At 52.0% G+C, this 19,024-nt stretch overlaps 1 protein-coding gene across 1 annotated transcript; it reads left to right on the forward strand.

The window, feature by feature from the left end:
- The first annotated feature begins 433 nt into the window (after window positions 1-433).
- On the forward strand, window positions 434-9,377 carry UQCRC1 (ubiquinol-cytochrome c reductase core protein 1). The gene is made up of 13 exons (XM_079317043.1): window positions 434-572; window positions 1,004-1,144; window positions 1,591-1,677; window positions 2,676-2,805; window positions 3,586-3,784; window positions 4,336-4,415; window positions 4,562-4,680; window positions 5,078-5,221; window positions 5,957-6,117; window positions 7,105-7,190; window positions 7,641-7,729; window positions 8,276-8,351; window positions 9,158-9,377. Exons 1-13 carry the CDS (start codon window positions 501-503, stop codon window positions 9,220-9,222), a joined length of 1,449 nt encoding a protein of 482 aa, XP_079173169.1. The 5' UTR covers window positions 434-500; the 3' UTR covers window positions 9,223-9,377.
- Window positions 9,378-19,024: the final 9,647 nt, after the last annotated feature.

The following is a 19,024-nucleotide window of genomic DNA, read 5'->3' on the forward strand; positions in this document are numbered from 1 at the left end:
CCGGGCTCCCCCTGTCCCGATCCCATCCCCGGGCTCCCCCTGTCCCGATCCCATCCCCGGGCTCCTCCTGTCCCGATCCCATCCCCGGGATCCCCCTGTCCCGATCCCATCCCCGGGCTCCTCCTGTCCCGATCCCATCCCCGGGCTGCCCCTGTCCCGATCCCATCCCCGGGATCCCCCTGTCCCGATCCCATCCCCGGGCTCCCCCTGTCCCGATCCCATCCCCGGGATCCCCCTGTCCCGATCCCATCCCCTGGATCCCCTGTCCCGATCCCATCCCCGGGCTCCCCCTGTCCCGATCCCATCCCCGGGCTCCCCCTGTCCCGATCCCATCCCGGGCTGTCCCGTACGCGCCGCTACCGCCGCGCCCTCCCGCCACCAGGGGGCGCCGCCGCCTACCCGGCCTGTCTGCGCGCGCTTGTGGCCGCCGCCCCGGCCCCGCCCCGCGCAGGCGCAGTCGCGCTGCCGGAGCTCCGTGGCTCTGTGTGCGGAAGAACAAGATGGCGGCGCGCTCAGTGTGCCGGGCGGGCAGCGCAGCGGGGCGGGCGCTGCTGTGGGGCCCGCGCCCCTCCGTGAGTCACCGCGCTCCGCGGGGGCAGCGCGGGGGGGAGCCCGGCCGGGCCGCGGGCCGTCCCGCAGTGCCGAGTGGCTGCCGGGCCCGGTGTGTTCCGGCCGGGAAGGTCATGGGGACGCAGCGGGCGGTGCGGGCCGGGCGGCGGTGGCGGTGGCTGTGGCGGTGGCGGTGGCGGTGGCTGTGGCGGTGGCTGTGGCTGTGGCGGTGGCTGTGGCGGTGGGAGCCCCGGGCCCCGGAGCGGCGATGGCTGTCACTGTCACCCGGTGCGGGGCTTGCCACAGAGCCGCTCTCTGCTCTCCGCCCCGGTACTGGGGTGTGACCCGTTCGTGCGGCTTTTCCCTGGGTTTCCCACCTCTTCAAACCCCTGAGTTCCCTGCGTTGCCGAGGAGGACAGTCTGTTAGTAGTGATGACGGTCTTTGTTTTTACAGGCAGCTTTATTGAATTTGACAAGGAAGCGAGGTGCTGCCAGCTATGCCCACACACTCCAGAATATCCCAGAGACCCAGGTCACCACCCTGGAGAACGGCCTCCGTGTAGCCTCAGAGGAGTCCCATCAGCCAACCTGCACGGTAAACTTGACATAAGTTAGGGGCTTATTTGAAACAATCAGCCTTGCCTAACCTGCAGCTGTCCAAAAGGGACAGACCCCTGTCTGAACCAGCGCTTTCGACAGAAACCCTACTGCTTCTCTTTGTGAACAGGTGGTATTAATATAGCAGCAGGACGCTCAGACTGGTGTAGTGTTTGTATGAGCAGTAAGTGATCAGTAAAAGTTATCTCTGGCAAAACCAGATTCGGTAAAGCTGAGAGAGAAAAATGCAAAATATGTGCAGGAAACAGTTGTTAGTTTGTTCTTATTTTAGTGCTTCTAGTATAATGTCTGTGAACAAGACTTTCTGTCTCTGCTGTTATATTTGTATCATTAGGATGCTGCTGTCTCTGCTGTTATATTTGTATCATTAGGATGCTGACTGTTTTCTTCTCTGATGTTGGTGCTCACTGGTTTTGCTGCCAGGTGGGTGTGTTTATCGAGGCTGGGAGCCGCTATGAAGATGCAAAGACCAATGGGGCTGGATTTTTTGTGGAACACTTGGCCTTTAAGGTAAGGATGTGTGCTAGGTCTGCACAGAGTTGCCCTGAATATTCTGTCCATACATTGTCCTCTTGTTTCAGAGCCTGTGGCTGTTGAAGGAGGGTGTCAGTCAGGTCATCTGAGTGCTAGAGTCTTTCCACACACTATAAAAATAAGTCTAAAAAGGCATCTAGCTCATGTGGTGCTCATTGGTTGAATTTGCAACTTGCAAACATGCATGATTATTATATACAAAAATTACTCTTTACTACTATTTGCTGATTTTTCCTCTTAAAGGAAAAAATGTTTCAATTAGCAAGTGTAACACACACAGAGCACTGTGTTATGATACATTTCCTCCGGTTAGTACAGAGAGTTCAAAGCAGCATTTCCTGTAGCCATTTATTTTTCCTTGCTTTTCTTACTGGTCCAGCAATGTTCAGAGGCTACAATACTTGCTTTTCAAATTATGCAGGTGTCTGCTGAACAGGGCAGAAGACATCTAAGCCTGGGACTTGCTGACTCAAGTTCAGCCTGTGCCTTCATAAGCAACTACAGCATCTGGCTAGCTTCTTAAGAGATGAGCCCTGTATTAGAAATAGTCTTCTGCTTCTGTTTGTTGTCTTCTGTATATCACTGCTTGGTTAGCTAGAAACCTGCTTGTTCTTGGTTTACTTCCAGGGTTGTGCTGTTCAAATATTGTTGTCTCAGTGTAGGTTGTATCCTTCCCTGCTGAGTTTGTTGTTTGGTTATTAGTGACAGTCTTTATTTTTCCAGGCAGCTTTATTGTGTTTTAGTAAATACAAGCTTTATTGAAAGTCTGTGTTGATCTTTCAAAATACACCTCAGCCATCCATTATCTAGAGGAAATAAGCCAAGTGTTAATTCTCCTGCATCTACCATTGGCTTTTATGGATCACATTACACTTTTTATTTCTTTAGATCTTTATTGTTATTTTCATTGCTTTCATTCTGACCTAAAGGGAAGTTTGTTCATTTAGTAATTGAGTTTGTCTGGCTTCCTTTAGGGCACAAAGAAGCGTCCTGGCTCAGCCTTTGAGAAGGAAGTGGAGAGTCTGGGTGCTCACCTGAATGGATACACCTCCCGTGAGCAAACTGCCTTCTACATAAAAGCCTTCTCCAAGGACATGCCCAAAGGTAGGATGGCTGGGGCAAAGTCTGACTGGGAGGTTAAGTATAAGTGCATGTGCTTCTGTTTCTCACCCCCAAGCATCTTTTCTACCAACAGACCAGAGACTGAAGTTGAAACTGAGCAATAAATTGGAGGTTCTGGTTAGTAGTTGAATAGAGCAGTGCTGTGATGTGGTGCTTCAAGGCTGTATATTCATGTGTCCCTAAACCAAGAGTTCTAGTTATGTCAGGCTGCACTGCATTGCCAGGAAGTCTGGATGGGACTTCCCATCCAGAAGGGATGGTGGGAGGGATTCACTAGTTTGTAGTTGTTTTATGGAGCTTAGCAACTGAGGTGAGTGAGAGTTGCTGTGTGAGGAGTCCTCAGGGCAGCTCTTGCAGGTGCTCTTTGTGCTCTGTACTGCCACATGCTGCCTTTTCTGGGTCAGTTTTGGGCAAAGGCAGTGATTTGAGTGGGATTACTGTAGAGATGGGCTGTGTTGTAAGCATCACAAACTCTCTGTAAGGATTCTGTGTGTATCTGGAGGAGTACCTGCTTCTGATGTACCTCACCTTCTGCAGATGTTGCCTGCACTCTGCTGGCAGGGGTGCTTGGCAAGCTGATCTGGAGACTTCTTGCTAAATCAGTGTTTGTTCCTCTCAGATGCTTTGGGAATGGGTAGCACTCAGCTGTCTTATATCACATGCCCTCCCCAGTGTGGTTTTTGCTCACTCCTGTGTGTCTCATTTCAGCAGCACTGGGTAGCAGGCAGGCAGTGGGATGCTAATGTAGGAATTGTGTTGCAGTTGTAGAGCTTCTGAGTGACCTTGTGCAGAACTGTGCGCTGGAGGATTCTCAGATCGAGAAGGAGCGTGGCATCATCCTTCAGGAGTTGAAGGAGATGGACAGCAACCTGACAGATGTCACCTTTGATTACCTTCATGCCACTGCTTACCAGGGGACTGCACTGGCCCACACCGTGGAAGGGACCACAGAGAACATCAAGTGAGAAACAGGCTGGATGTGCTGCACAGCCTAGGGGTGCAGTCCATGGGGTGCATGACTGCTGCTTCCTGGGCATGATGACTGCCCAGTGTGCACATGGAGGTGGTCTGAGCCCATGGGCTTCTCCTTGTGCCCTGACTGTGTTTTCCCCATTGGCACTGGTGAAAGTGTAATGCTCCATGCATTCCTTAGAACCATCTCATGCAAGCCCTTCCTCAGGTTGGAAATGGACAGGTTGAACCTTCTCCCATACTTCTCAGTTTTTTAGAAAAATCAGAGAGCTAGAGGTGCTCATTAAACCAGTGGCCTTGTGTTAGCTCAGTGACTGGGTTCAGTACTCTCCATCTTGGCTGCTGGTTCCTGTTCTTTGTGTTCTAGAATTAGAGCACAAGGCAAACACAGTACACAGTGCAGTCTTGTTTCTAAAAGCATTGTTACCCCACAAGAAAGACAATCACTGCTGTCTTTGCACTGTGAACTTGCTTTTCCTAAGCCTCTCATTCCTCTAGAGTTGGAGATGCTGATGTTCCAGGTCTCTGTGTTCTTTTCAGGAAGCTGACTCGAGCAGATTTGTCTACATATGTTGATACTCATTTCAAAGCACCTCGTATGGTCCTGGCAGCTGCTGGTGGTAAGTTCTAGATCCTTGTAATCCTGGGAAGCCTCTGTATTTTCAAGTATGTGATCAGACTTGCCTCACATCACTAATGTAAAATCAGGTAATTTTGTTAAATTAGTCTGTTTTAAGACTGGGATCTCTCTCTTTTTCATTCCCAGGTATTTCCCACAGAGAGCTGGTAGATGCAGCTAAGCAACACTTCACTGGGGCATCTTTTGCATACAAGGCAAAAGGTTCTGTGCCTGACCTCCCACACTGTCGCTTCACAGGGAGTGAGGTAAAGCTGTTTTTGTTCAGAACAAGCAGCTGTTGCCAGACTGGAATGAATGTAAAACCAATTACAGCTGCTTCTCAGCGGAAAAGTCTGTTCATGTGTCTCAGAGAAGCTGATGATGCACCATCTTGGTAGTGCTCCCATGTTCTGTTCTTGGTCCTTACTGCCACGTGTTGGGTGTTTGATGGGACCCAAATCCATTAGGAGTGTGAGGCTATTGCTCATATGATCTACAGAACTCACATCAGAACAGCTGGTTTGTGCTCAGTTCTGCTTGGGATTCTTTAATTTCACTGGAATAACATCAAGTGCCCCAGTTTGTCAGCCTGGCGTTATAGCAGGCTGCAGACAGATCAGAATGTTCATGCAGCTCTCCCCCACTCCTTCATGATTTTTCCAGATCCGTGCCAGAGATGATGCTTTGCCCCTTGCCCATATTGCTGTTGCTGTGGAGGGTCCAGGATGGGCTGACCCAGACAATGTGGTCCTCAATGTGGCTAATGCCATCATAGGACGCTACGACCGCACTTTTGGAGGTGGGAAGGTAAGAGTTTTGAGAGTGCAGCAGGGAGAGCCTGGAACCTTTTCATGTGAAGTGTTACAGAGACCATAGGTGATTGTGCTTTAGGGAAGGCTTTGTGCTTGTTGTGCTTGAACTTCCGACTGTGGACGGGTTAGGAGCCTGGAAAGTAGAGTAGAAGTGTAATCAAGGCTAATCCTGGACAGTTCTTGAGAGGTGATGCTGGCAAGTGAACCTTCTGTGGAAGAGGTGTAGCTGGTGAATTCTCAGCAGATTATTCCCACCCTCACAACTAACCACTTGGGGGTTGGTGATGGAAGCGGGATTGAATGCTCAACAGTCTGATGATGCAAGCTTCTCTTACTCCTGCAGAGCAAATGGAACTTGTTTAAAACCTCAATATTGCATCCATTATCGTCTGAAATCTGTCTGGCTGTGTATCTGTGCTAACCCCTGCTGCTGGGAGACCTTGTCCTTCCCGTTTTTTTCCCACTCCTACAGTGGTGTGCATACCAGCTTTTCATCTGCAGCTGGGAAAGGAAATGGTTCTGCTGGATGGACTCCTAGGCCATTGTCTGTGGCTTTTCCAGCAGTGATTCTCATCTGTTGACCACATGAAGGCTCTAAATTAAGCTCTCCTTCAGCAAAGTGTTCCGCTCTGTCTTGTCTATGGTCTTTGTGAAAACAGCTCAGTGGGAAAGAATTTGAGCTGTGGGGAGGCTGAAAATGAAATGGCTGACAGCATCTCCTTATTTACAGAATCAGTCTAGCAGGCTGGCTGCGCTTGCTGTGGAGCATAAACTCTGCCACAGGTTCGAGCCATTCAACACCTCCTACTCTGACACCGGCCTCTTTGGTTTCCATTTTGTTTCTGACCCTCTGTCCATAGATGATATGATGTTTTGTGCTCAGGGAGAGTGGTAAGTACAGCTTTGGCACAAGTTGCTGTTCCAGATCTGAGCCTCTTGTGGGACTGAGCAGTGGGGGAGTATATTAAGTTTACAGAGAGCTGTGTCTCTATGAACTTCTTGCTAACTTGCATTCTGGTTAAGTGATCCTTTAAGTGGTTTCTATAAAACTCAAGGATGTGGCTTTTGAGGAGCTGTTTTAATCCCTTAGGGCTCCTCAGGTCTTAATACTTAAAACAAAAGTATTAGCACCGAGGCTTTGGGGCTTTTTATATACAAATGAGATCATTCCTTAGACAAGGTTTTCCTAGGTGCCCAAGAGACTTACATACATTGTCCAGTTAAGCCTGAGCAACGCAGGCAGTTCCTGCTGCTCACACTCTTGTATTGTGGCGATGAATGACCTGCTGCTGGCATCATGCCAGTGTTTGGGAGCCTTCTGGCTGTCCATCTTATTGTGTCATTTATGACATGAACCAGTAATGAATGGTTCAAGGCTACTTCTGAGCTACAAGCCGTTCTGTGTGGAGCAGGTGGAGTGAGCCCTTGCCCCAGAGACGTGGCCATTTGCAGGAGAAGAAGGGGATGTAGCAGCTGGAGTCCAGACAGACTGTGGAGCTGTCTTGTTCTTTCAGCATCAGTTTCCATAGCAGCTTGCCATGCATGGGAATGGCTGGCATGCCTTCCTTCTCCTGTGATAGGGCAATGCACAGTGTGTGCTGCTGGGCAACCAGAGGCAGAACCAGGGCTGCTGAACCTCTGAGTGTAACTCAGCATGTATCCTGGTGTCTGAATTCCCTGCCTGTGTGCCTCCTGCTGCTCAGTGCTCCCTAGTTCTTAGCTGCTCTGTGGAGATCAAGGATGAGTGTCAGCCTGCAAGACAAGCAGTGTTGATAGCAGCTTATTTTTGAGGAGGCTAGGGAAAGGGAGGAATTTTTTCTCTGTCTGAGCAGACAAACATCTTCAAGTGTTTTTGTGTTCTTTCCATGTCTTCTCTAGGATGCGTTTGTGCACTAGTGCCACAGAGTCAGAGGTGACAAGAGCCAAGAACTATCTCCGAAATGCCATGGTGGCTCAGCTGGATGGTATGTTCTGATTTATGGATTGACCACTGCAGCTTTCAGAGGGTTTCTGCTTGGGATTCTCCTGGGGAACAGGACCTGTACTAGAGATTGCAGTTCTGCTGGCAGGCACTGGGCAAAACTTCCTTTTCCTGCCCCACACTCCTTCTGCTGTGTTGTCAAAGCAGCTGACTCCAGCCTCCTGTGCTCCCAGGAATGACGTACTGCCTGGTGACCTAAGAATTGATACCCTCAAACTGCTCTGCCTTGGCTGTAACACTTTGGAGAAGAGTAAAGCAATCTGTGTATCTTGTGGCTCCTGCTGGAGCTGCATAGAATGGGAATTGGGACTGTGTTTGGTTAGCAGAGGGTTTAATGCTTAGAGTTTCTACTCTGTGCTTTGGCTGATGATCAGGCTGTGCAATTCTGGAAGGCTTCTTGGTGCACTGACCATGCAATATCCTCAACATCCAGGTACCACACGAGTGTGTGAGAATATTGGAAGCCATCTCTTGCACTATGGACGCCGTATCCCCCTGGAGGAGTGGGATGCCAGGATTTCTGTAGGTATCCATGTGTTTTGGCCAGGATACCTGAGCATGGTTGGTGTCAGCATTGTCTGGCCTTAGCCTGCTGCAGTAACACGTGGCTCATCCTTAATCAGACTGCCTGGAGTCCAGGTGGTTGTCCTGCTGGCACTGATGTAACTGTCAGAATCTCTGGCTTAGATGCAGTGTATTCGGTGTCCCTGTGACTGGAGTCAGTCCATTCCAGAAAGAAGGCATACAGTTGTGTTAAGTGGCACAATCTGAAATTCTTGTAACAGTTTTCCTAGTGGTGTCCCACACCTAGTTTGTGTAATTTCTGCAGCTGCTTTGTCCCTTAAAAGACTTCTGATTTTGGCCTAGTCTTCTGTACCCACAGGAGAATGCACTCTGTAGGGATGTTAGCCATCCTTGCAGGCAGAGCTGCACAGTTGGTGCAGATGTCCCCAAGGGTCTGATTGTATCTTCTAATGATCTTGATATGTAATGGCAACAGTAACTTTCAACTTTGAGAAGTGTAGATCTGCTGGAAGAGTCATTAACTGCTTGTTTGATCTTTTTTAGGCTGTTGATGCAAGAATGGTGAGAGATGTCTGCAGTAAATACATTTATGACAAATGCCCTGCAGTTGCAGCAGTTGGTGAGTAGTAGGTGACAATCAGTACGTACTTTAAAAATAAGGTGGGGCCGAGAGCTGAGTGGAAGTGAGTTGCAGGCACTCCTCATATGTCTGTCCTGGCTCCTTAAACCACTCTGGTTCTTTGCTGGTATCCTCCTGCCTATGCACAGGAGGTGTGCCAAGGCACATTTGCCACGAGATCAGACTTGCAGGTGATGGAGGTGCAGTGGCAGTGAGCTGCTGGCTGTCCTCCCACCTCTGCCTGCTGTGGAGCTGTGACTAAGACTGGGAGTCCTGTAGCTGGGTGCGGGCACAGCATGTCTGCCAGGTGTCCTTACCCTGAGGTCAGGGTGGTTTATGTAAGGGAAGTGAAGGGACCTGGTTCTCCTGTGCTGCTCTGGCATGTCTGTCTGGCCAAGGACAAATTCCTCTCAGAAAACCTGCCTAAGCAGCTCAGCTCCGCTGCCTCCTTCCTGTGTGTTGAGAATTCCCCTCCTCCTTGCAGCTGTTTCCTCTGGCCTTCAAAGTGGAACAGCTTGGAAAAGGGAGACAGTGTTTGAGTAGAAAGTTGAAGTATTGAAGTTACTTGGTGGCTCCCTGTATTTGATACCTGTATGAGGAGCTGTTCTAAGCATTGGGGAGCACTGTGAGAAAACACCTTATTCTGTCAGGAGCTGGTGTCTGCTAGCTTTCCTGATGCAGGTTAGAGCTGTAGTTGCCTGGTTTTATGCAGAGCTACTATGAATTGCAAGTACTCTGCTACCAGAAACTGTACAGGCAGGGATTTTTAGCTGTGTCTCTAAGTGACTTTACTCCTGTTCCCTCAGGTCCCATTGAGCAGCTCTTGGATTACAACCGCATCCGCAGCTCCATGTACTGGGTCCGTCTCTAGGCTGTGTTGCCTGCGGGTTGGAGATAATGAAGCTGTGGACTGTCACAGGTTCCCTCTGGCACTGAATGTCTTGGGCACCACGGGCAAGCTGAGTCCATTCAAAGCAGCTGTCTTCTCTGTGTTGAATGTAAAAAAATAAATACATCCTGTGTGGAGCTGGTTCTGCTGGTAGTCAACTGTGTCTTCCTGGGTGGTGTGTATAGACATTGTTAATCTTGCCAAACTGGGGAGATAAGATATGAGGAGCTCTTGACAGGCAAACATCTTTCCAGAGGGGCTATGTTTTAATAACCCATATGTTTCTGTAGGGAGATCTGTTACCTCTTAAGCTTCCTGGTTGTCTATAAACCAGCTCAGTAATGAGCAGAGATTGTTGTGTAATGATGGTGTTGGTCTGCACATTCTTCTTTTACTCTCCGTGCAGTTATGCTCAGCTGTGCAATATCTGAGAAGCTTCTGACTGGCCTATACCCTTAAGATAATCCCTAGGTCTGAGTGGTTGGAAGAGCTACCCAGCCCGTTATCCCTTTTTGGTGTTAAAATGGTTGTTGCTCCCTTGTCTTGCCTCTGGGAAGTTGGAACATGGAACAGAAAGCTGAGCAAGGGGGATGGAGAAAAGTTTCCCACCAGGTGGCACTAGCCTGTCACAGCTGCCCTTGGAAGCTGCAGGTATTCCTGTTGGATTTTTCTCTTTGAGATAAATGTCTCTGAGGTTCTCTTTAATTTCCAGGTTCTGCCCTGACAAGGGAGATTTAAAAATAGCGTGGAAGTTTCTCAGAGTTAGTCATTACACTTGAGACAAATCCAGTGTTCTAAATCATTTGTGCTGAATCTGGATTCTTGATCAGGGAGTCAGTGTGTCTGAACCCATTGCGTATGCTAGGCAAGTTTGAAACTGTTAAATGCTCTTGATGCAATTTGGGTTTAACTATTGTCACAAGCTCTGGCTCGTTACAAGTGCACTGAGGGCTGAAAAACTCAACAAGCTCACTTATGCCTCCAGCCTTGTGGAAACAGTAAATGATTCTGTCTTGGTTTTGTGACTGCAGTCAGAGGACTGTAATCCTCCTTTATCTTCCATTGCTGTATATTCTCCCCTCCTAATTGATTTTCCAAAGTGTTATGCAGTTGGTGAGCAATACATGGAAAGAGATCCTTGCTTAGCATTTCCTACAAGTTTTCTTCCTAGGAGGTATCTCTGTGGGAATATCTGTTTTCCTTAAGTAATTAATTCCTCAGGCTCTTCCCTCCTGGTTTATTCTAGAAACACATTCAAACCCCTCAGCAACAGATACTTTCCAAGTTGCTCTGTGTTTCTGAAAAAAAAAAAACAAACCAAAAAACAAACCAACAAATCCCAGAGCTGGCTGTGCTGAGCCTTGCTCCCAGCACTTCAGCAAGGACCAGCTCCTGACCAAAGGCTGCAGCTCTGCTAGGCTGCCTGGCTTCTGCAGCCTTAAGTGGATTTTGTAGATGCTTTTTCCATGTAGAATTCTGAGAATCAGGACTGATCTGGAGGAGGAGCCATGCCCTGGTGAGTGTCTGTAGGAGTCAAGGCTGGGCTGTGCCCAGGGTGTTGGCACTTTCAGGTTGCAGTTGTGGTGGCACTCTGCCTTGCAGTGCCTGTTGTGTTTGTTTGCTGTGGCAGTACATATCTCCAGAAACACAAGCATCTCATGAGCTCCAGCGATTGAGAGGTTTGCCCAATTATTTTTTCTTGGTAAACCACAACTGGGGATGTAAAAGGTGGGGAAGGGAAGCCCATTCAGGAGTCAAGTGTTCCTGCTTGGCAAAGACGCCCATGCTCTGAGCCTTATCAGGGCCTTGGGAAGTGTAACCTGGAATTGGTGCAGAGTCATTAAGCATTTGGCAGCTGAATGCTTTGATACTGGAGGAACTGAAGCTCTAATCTCATTGACAGGTCTCTTGCTGTTTGAGCTGTATGGGGATGTTTCTGTTCCTCTACCAGAGTAACCTCAGTCCAAGGGAATCCAAACTGGGAAATGCCTGGCATGACAGGAGTGTCCTATCCCAGCTTTTCCTGAACCTTGGAAAAGATCTTTTGCTGGACTCCCTCTCCCTCCCTCCCCTTCCTGCAGTTTCCACTGCCCAGTGAAGGACAGTGCTAGAGGAGGGAGTTGGAACCATCCCTAGAAGCATCCCAAGTTCACTGTAACTGGAGATGGCCTGAGTGACCTAATAAATCTGTTTCCTGGCTCCATGGACAATGTGGGATTGTTCAGTGGGACTCTTTGACCAGTTTAGTTTTCAATGGCTTAAGTGTTTTATTTTGCTACTTGGAAGGTTACTTGGGATCCCATTAGTCTGTGCTGATAAATTTAGCCTGGTATATGGATTGGCCTTTGCTCCCTCTCCTTCTGCATGGTCTTACCCTCTCCAGATTAAGTCCCCTCTTTCAAGCTATTGTGATTGCTGTTTCTCCATGACACCTTGGCATTCCATCTGTTGGCTGCTAAAGGAGAGGATTTGGGAAGGAGAATGCTGTGCATTGCTGTGTGCACCCTGTGCAAGGCTCTGCATTTCCTGTACAGTGCTTCAGTGGCTTGTCTCCACTACACAGAGCTATTCCAGGAATGTAAACTCTAGCAGTGAGAAAGGGGAGCGCTCACTAGAGCCCTGTGCTGAGTGCTCCATGTTGTCCTGGTCTCTGCAGGGAGAGCTGCTGGTACCCCCAGTGCAGGGCTGTAGGGCCTGGCAGATGTACAGGGTGGATCTGCCTGTGGAGCAGGCAGCCCCTTTGATATGTGAGATGCTTGTTTGTGATTCGGGTGCTTGCCAAGAGAGGGGCCACAGCAGCCAATTGTCAGAGTTGCCTCACCTGAACTAATTACCCACCCTGGAAAGTACAGTTGATACTCATCATGAGTGCTGAGCCAAGCCTGTCCTGGGGAAACAGGGAGCTGCAGGGAGACTTTCACAGAAAGGAGAGGCTTGGAGCTGTGCCACTCTTTAATGCCAGAGAGCTTTTGGGAGGAGAGCTCACAGCCCTCTGGGCTGCTTCTCTACCTGCTGTCCTGCCAAAACTGGTGAAAAATGGCAGTGGGAACCATAGGTGAGTGGGGTTTAGAAGACAGGGCAGCAGTGCAGCTGCTTGTATTGCTGGAGCCTTGCAGCTTCCTGAAGCAGGGATTGACTGAGGTGTTGGCATGGCTGTGACCAGGAACTTTTACCCCCATCCAGCCCCTGTATAGTGTGGTTTGCTCAGGGAAGGGATGGGTTCTCCCTGTGAGGAAGTGTCACTCAGTGGGGCTGCAGGATTGCCAGGCTGAGTGACCTGGTGCTTGGTAATCCTGACCAGGACTCCTGCACTTCCCTTTGCCTTTCTGTGCACTGCTGAGACTTTGTGCACCGGGAGAGAGGATCAGTGAGCAGTGCTATCTGGACACATATCCAGCAATCCTGTTTCCTATTTGGAAAAGGAAATGCCTCGTGCAAAGCTTTAGTGTATTCATTGCTTGGAAAAGCGATGGACAAAAGGCCCAGCCAGGCCTGACTGCCAGCAGCAGCCGTCCCGGGCTGCTGTGAGGCATGAGGCATGGCAGCAGGAGCTGCCTTTGTCTGCAGTGCTGTGCCTGCAAGGGTGAGCTGGAGCCCTCAACACCCTCATTAAAAGCTGCTTTACCCCACATGCCATCCAAAGAGGTTGGATGGTTCTCACTTTTCCATGCAAGTCTCTGCTTTCCCATCCTTTCCCCTCGTACATTTTCCTTCCTCAGGGCTGTGAGGTTTTTGGTGGGGCTGCCATACTGAGACTTGCTTTGTTGCCTGTTCAGACCACCACTGGGAATGCCCAGGAAAGCTATTTGAAGTGTGGGGCATGGAGAAGGATCTGCCCAGGAATGGAAAATGGGCCTGCTGGGATGGTAGCCTGGGGAGCTTCCAGCCCTGATCTGTGAGAGCAAGAGATACTTTTTCCATACAAAGAAGTGTCAATAGTACCTGTGCTGGATCACCTGCTGGGTGCCCTGGAGACACTGCTCCTGCTCAGTGTCCCACCATCTATTGCTGAGCCTCTGACACGATCTGGGGTTATTTAAGGCTCCATATCCTGCTTTAGTGTGAGAGCTGCACAGCACAGACAGCATGAGGACAGCAAAGGAAGCTGGATTAAATGCCCAAAGCATTTAGATACTGAAAACAGCAGCCTGAATATCTGAGTACTGTTCCTGGCTCCACCAAGAGCCTGCAATGTGACATCAAGCATTCAGGTTTCTGGGGCACTGTGTCAAGGAGGATGCTGACACCAGGTGCAATGCACAGAAATAAAGCTGCTCCCCATGCACTGCCCTCAGCACACAGCGACTCTGGTGTGCAAAGCATTTTGTACAGCAGCCCCAGTACTGTGCATTGCTTTCTGCTTTGCATGTGACTTTTATTCAGAGTAGGCACTTGGATAATGCTACAAATGGAACGTGCTGCTTATCTTTGATTTGTTATATTTAGGGAAGAGTGAGTTGACTCTTCTGGAGGGGATTTTTTTCTTCCTCATTTGAATGTTTAATCTAGGGAACTACAGTGATGTTGCTTCAGGATTTAGCAGTGGATGTATTTCAGGAAAGTGCACTCTGAGTTTCTCATGGGGTGCACTGTAGAGCTCAGCATTGTACAGATTCCTGTGTACCAAACACATGGCCCCCAGTTCAGGTCATGCCACTCTTGAGTAAAGCTTGTGGTGATCAAGGAACAGGCTTGGTGCTACCCATGAAACCTCGAGGTGGGATTTCCAGGTAGGGATAGCTGCCTGGGGTCTCTCACAGGGAGCCTGGTGAGGAGCAGCATGTCTCTGGTAAGTTCCTCCCTCTGCTCCTCTGGCATGAAGGATGCCCCAGCTGTCAGGAGGAGATGGAAGTGAGTGTGCTTGCATCTTGGGCATCCCAGCTCCACGTGGCAGTCCTTTTTCCACCCCTTCCCCCACTGGCTGCTGCGAGGCTGGAGGTCCCCGCTGCCCCTGGCTGCTGTCCGCTCTGGTCCTCCCGCTTCCCCTGCTTTGTTTACTGCTGTTCCAGATGTGCAGCACTTGGCAGGAGCCCCTGTGACGTGGGAACACAAGTGTCTCCTGTTCCTGCCTCGCACGCGCGGCAGTGACTCACCGGTGACCTTGCCCCGGCTCTGCCGAGGGGGATGGAGGATGGTCCTCTTGGTTCAAGGTGAGTCCTGAGGGTGGTGAGGGGCCAGAGACAGGATGCTGTGCTCTTCTCTTCTTGGTGGCAACACAGAGGGATGTAGAGGTGCTGGTGGTGTGGTTTGTGCAAGGACCTGGAGCTCTTGGGAGCCCCTGGTTGTCACTGCTCTGGGGGTGCGCTATGAGGATGCAGATCATACCCCTATCGCCATTGGGACCCCCACCTGTGCTGCTCAGCCCTGGAGCTCCACAGCACCCTGCCCCGCAGCTGTGAGGCCCTTGTTGGGATGTGGTGTCCACTGCCCCGTGCCATCCTGGTGACACACCCTCCTGCTCGACAGGGATGTGAAATCATCCTGGGGAGGGAGGAGTTCCCATGGTGACAGACAGCGATTCACCCGACAGGGCAGGGCGGGTACTTCGTCCTTTTTATTCCTTTCTTCTGGAGTCGGGCACCCAGCCAAGGAGCTGAAGGAGCAATGGCACAGCCTCGTGGGGGAGAGACACAGGGCAAGTCTGGTCTCGTGAACTGCATGAATCCCTCTGCAGCAGTTTCCCCTGCAGCCTGGCTGCTGCCCCACACATAGGGGTGAGCCTGACCCTTCCTGCAGTGCTGATTCCCTGGGTGCTGGCTCCCTACTATCTTAACAGACTGATAAACAGACCTCAATCCTCCTTCCCGTGGGTCATCAGTCAGCTGTGAGATGTTCAGAGCAGTATTCTGCTGCTGCTGGGGATCCAGCACTGTGAGCCAACATACCCCTGGTATGGGCAAGTGTGGCTAAAAGAGCTTTGTGCTATCCACATGCCTTTCTCAGTGCCCAAGGCCTGCAAAAGCCCCTTACCAAAAGACTGCAGCACAGCCCAAACTCCCTAGTGGCAAGGGCCCCTTCCTGAGCCCCTGCCTGTCCCAGGTAAGGCCCCTGCCACACCCGGGTGTGAGCTGTGCCATCCTGTCCCTGGCAGAGCTGAGGGTCCTGGCAGGGCTGCACGTCTCCCCCCAGCCCTCCAGCTGCAGGGGATGCTCCCCACGGCTCTGCTGGGCCCCCCTTGCGCAAGGAGCAGCCAAGCCCCAGCAAGAGTGGGACAGGGGCTCTTGCAGGAGTCCTGCCAGAAATTTGTATAGAGCTGCAGGTAGTTTTTAGGGGGGTTGGTGCAGGTTGTGAAACACTTGAATGGAGGCAGAGAGGAAGCATTGAGCAACCACCCTGTCCTCCCAGCCATCAGGCCTTCATCCCAGATGAAGAAGTGGAGAAGTGAGAGCAGGATCATACAAAAGAGGAGTGAGAGAGGGACAACCTTTCCCTGGCACAGAAACATGATTTTGGAGAGATGAGGTGGACAATCTCCTTCTTGTGCAGCTCCAGAGTGTGAGTCTCTTGCTGTCACTTGTGAGCACAAGCTGGCTGCTCTGCCAGGTCCAGTGGTACCTGTAGGGTGGCAGCAGGAGGGACTGAGCACGAAGCATTAGTGACTCCTTATTTCCATGTCTTGGGAAGGCAGTGTCTGTGAGCCCACTGTGAGCTTTAGGTCCTAGGACAGCAGTCCAGCATGTCCATCCTTGGGGGTTGGGATAGAGGCCTCTTAGCACTGGCTCCTCAGATTCACAAGGAATAGCCAAGGTATTCCTCTTGGCAACACTCTTCCCTGGGAAGAGCTGGGAATACAGCTTTCCTGAACCCCTGCAGCCAGGGAGGCATCTGTCCTTGCTGTTGAAAGGAGACACAAATATATCCAGCCCCGTCAAGGTGTGCAAAGCCCCTGCAAGGAGCAGCTTCTTGCACAGCTGGCAGTATCCCTGGAACAGCTCTATCTTCTTAGGCCCACATGCTGCCTCTCTGCATTTCTTCCCCACTGCTTGGCAGGTCTGTGAGCCCCTGTCACCACCCTGCTGTCTTCTCCTGCAGGCTCTCCAGGGTCCATGCGAGTTCCCATGGCTGGGTTAGACTGAAGCTGGCCTTGTGTCCTTGGGTGCTGTGCTGGGAGCTGGGCAAACTTTTCAGATTCCCTGAAAAGCTCAGCATCAGGCAGCAGAACTGATTCCATGTGCAGGGAAGGTGGTGCTGCCTTGTCCATCTACCCCTGTACCATCTCCTTCCAGCATGGGTTGGGAAGGAGGGATGGGGCAGCCATGACTTCATGGTGCTTGCCCCACTCTCATTGGGAGTGGAGATGGTGCAGGGTTTGGGATCTGGTGGGCAGCTTGTCCCCACATGTGACAGGGGCTGCTGTGTTGCTCCTGCAAGTGCCCTGGCTCTGCCAATCTGGTCTCTGTCCTGGCCTCCTGCAGCCACCCCTGCTTGGCTGCTCCTGTGAGCCTCTCCAGTCCCCTGAAGCCATGGTGCCCCTGGATGCCAAATCTGGGGCAGAGCACCTTGCCAGGCCAGGAGCAGCCCCTGCTGTGACAGCCCCCTAGAACCCATCAGGGCCTGAGCTGTCCCATCTGCCACACACCTTGGAGGGATGCTGCTGGAGAGCTCCAGGTGGACAGAGGTGTGGCAGATTATTTCACTTGGCGTTTGCAGATGATTTCCTGGCTTTCCCCTGGCTGCTGGGAAGCACCAGTGACCTGACCTTGCCCCAGGCTGCTCTCCCAGGGGCCGGCTGCAGGAATGCCACCTTTCACCTCTGCATCTCTCAGCTGGCCCAGGGCGCTGTGCTGCCAACAGCTCCGGTACCTAGGATCCCACAGAGGCATGGGCTGGGTGCAGGCTGGGGATGCTGGGTGCAGGCTGGCCATGGGCTGGGGATGCTGGGTGCAGGCTGGGCACAGGCTGGGCATGAGCTAGGCACAGGCTGGGGATGCTGGGTGCAGGCTGGGCAGTGCAGAGTGCAGGCTGGGCACGCTGGATGCAGGCTGGGCAGTGCAGAGTGCAGGCTGGGCACGCTGGATGCAGGCTGGGCAGTGCAGAGTGCAGGCTGGGCAGTGCAGGGTGCAGGTTAGGCCGTGCTGGGTGCAGGCTGGGCAGTGCTGAATGCAGGCTGGGCAGTGCAGAGTGCAGGCTGGGCACTGCTGGGTGCAGGCTGGGCAGTGCTGAATGCAGGCTGGGCAGTGCAGAGTGCAGGTTGGGCACTGCTGGGTGCAGGCTGGGCAGTGCTGGGTGCAGGCTGGGTGCAGGTTGGGCAGTGCTGGGTGCAGGCAGGCACGGGCTGGCTCAGCAGCCCGGCGTGTCGAGTCACGCTCCGCGCACCCCGGCCCAGCCCGCACACGCCCCGTGTGTGTGCGACGTGGGCTGGCAGCTCTCCCTCGGCTTCCCTTCATCTTCTCCTGCTGCAGGCACCCGAGAGGAAGCCGCTCCCTCTGCTCTGCCAGTCCCTGCTCTTGCATTGCAATAGGTCCCTGGGTCTCCCTTCGTGCACCCCAAGCCCGGCTGTGCCCCAGGCGCTGCCAGCCACTGCCTGCTGCTGCCTGCAAACCCTGCAGCCAGGACTGGGCTGGGAGCACCTCAGTCCTCATAACCCCAAGGCAGGGAATTTTTATCTGCCTCTACAAAGAAGCAGGAGTTTCCTTTCCATAGCTGTGTGTGCTGGGCTGGCTGGGGCATCTTTGGGGCATAAGCACCCCATGCGACTGTCAGCTTGAGGGAAAGCAGCACTGGCCCCATGCAGAGTTGCTGGGGGAGCTTTGCTGCACCTGATCCCTGCATTTCTGCCATCTCCTACATGCCCATTCTCAAGGGCAAGGCAGGTTGGTTTTACTGAGCCTGGACCCAGCTGCAAATGTGGACTGCAGGGCCAGGAATGAAGGGGAGCAGCTCGTGCCTCAGTCAGTTAAGAAGCTGGATTCCTGCAGAAGAGTCAGGCTGTGTGTGTGGCCACCTGCAGCATGGGGCACTTCAGCCCCTGCTTTTATTCTGCTTGCACCCTCCCCCTGGGTTCCTGACACCCAGCCCCTGTGCAGCCTCTCTGGGTATCCCCAGCATCACCCAAAGCCCAGCCAGAGGATGCAGCTGAGAGCAGCTCTGTAACTAGGGACTCTAGAGCCCCATTCAGTGCTCCTGGCTCCTTATCCTGCTTCCATCATCCCCATTGTCACCTTCCCTTTCTGGCATGCTGGCCTCATGCCATTGCAAAACACTGCCAGCCCTTGGCAGAGCCCTGGTGTGCCTGGCTCCTCTCACTTGCTTCCCTGAGAAGCAACCTGGCCTCTGAGATAATGCTGACCAGGGCTGCCTTCTCTTGCACTACTTGGCCAAGTAGTTACATCCCCGTGGTGTCACTGTTCCCTCCTGAGCCCATTTTGCGTGGCCAGTGGGGCCTGGCAGCAGTCCAGCCCAGGTTCGTGCGATGCTGATGTGCAGCTGTGCTGGCAGCAGCCTCCAGACACAACAGTTTACAGGCAGGAAAAACTTTCCATCCCTCCCCAGCAGTTGTGGGAGAGTTGAGACATGTACCCACCCCATGGAGAGTCCTGGTGTGGGGGAATAGCAGGAACAGCCTGACTCCAAGCTTGACCACTTGCCTCCATCATCCTTCAGTCACCAGACTGCTCCTGCCTCCACAGCACCTAAAGTTCCCCACAAACTGGGAGCATCCCCTTTACTTTGGACATCCCAAGAGCTACTGGGCAGAAAGAGCTTCATCTTCATCCTGATGTCATACTTTGATTCCTTTTGCCACAGGGATGTGGCTTTGGGCAGCAGCAGGATCGATGGTGCT

The sequence above is a fragment of the Erithacus rubecula genome (genome assembly GCF_903797595.1).
Source record: "Erithacus rubecula genome assembly, chromosome: 13".
Taxonomy (NCBI): domain Eukaryota; kingdom Metazoa; phylum Chordata; class Aves; order Passeriformes; family Muscicapidae; genus Erithacus; species Erithacus rubecula.

Bases quoted from the DNA above. Each gene is read 5' to 3' on its own strand.
- UQCRC1 (XM_079317043.1), top strand. From the start codon at position 501: ATGGCGGCGCGCTCAGTGTGCCGGGCGGGCAGCGCAGCGGGGCGGGCG. The intron at 573-1,003 runs GTGAGTCACCGC...TTGTTTTTACAG, and splicing joins TGTGGGGCCCGCGCCCCTCC to GCAGCTTTATTGAATTTGAC. The intron at 4,416-4,561 runs GTAAGTTCTAGA...TTTCATTCCCAG, and splicing joins GGTCCTGGCAGCTGCTGGTG to GTATTTCCCACAGAGAGCTG.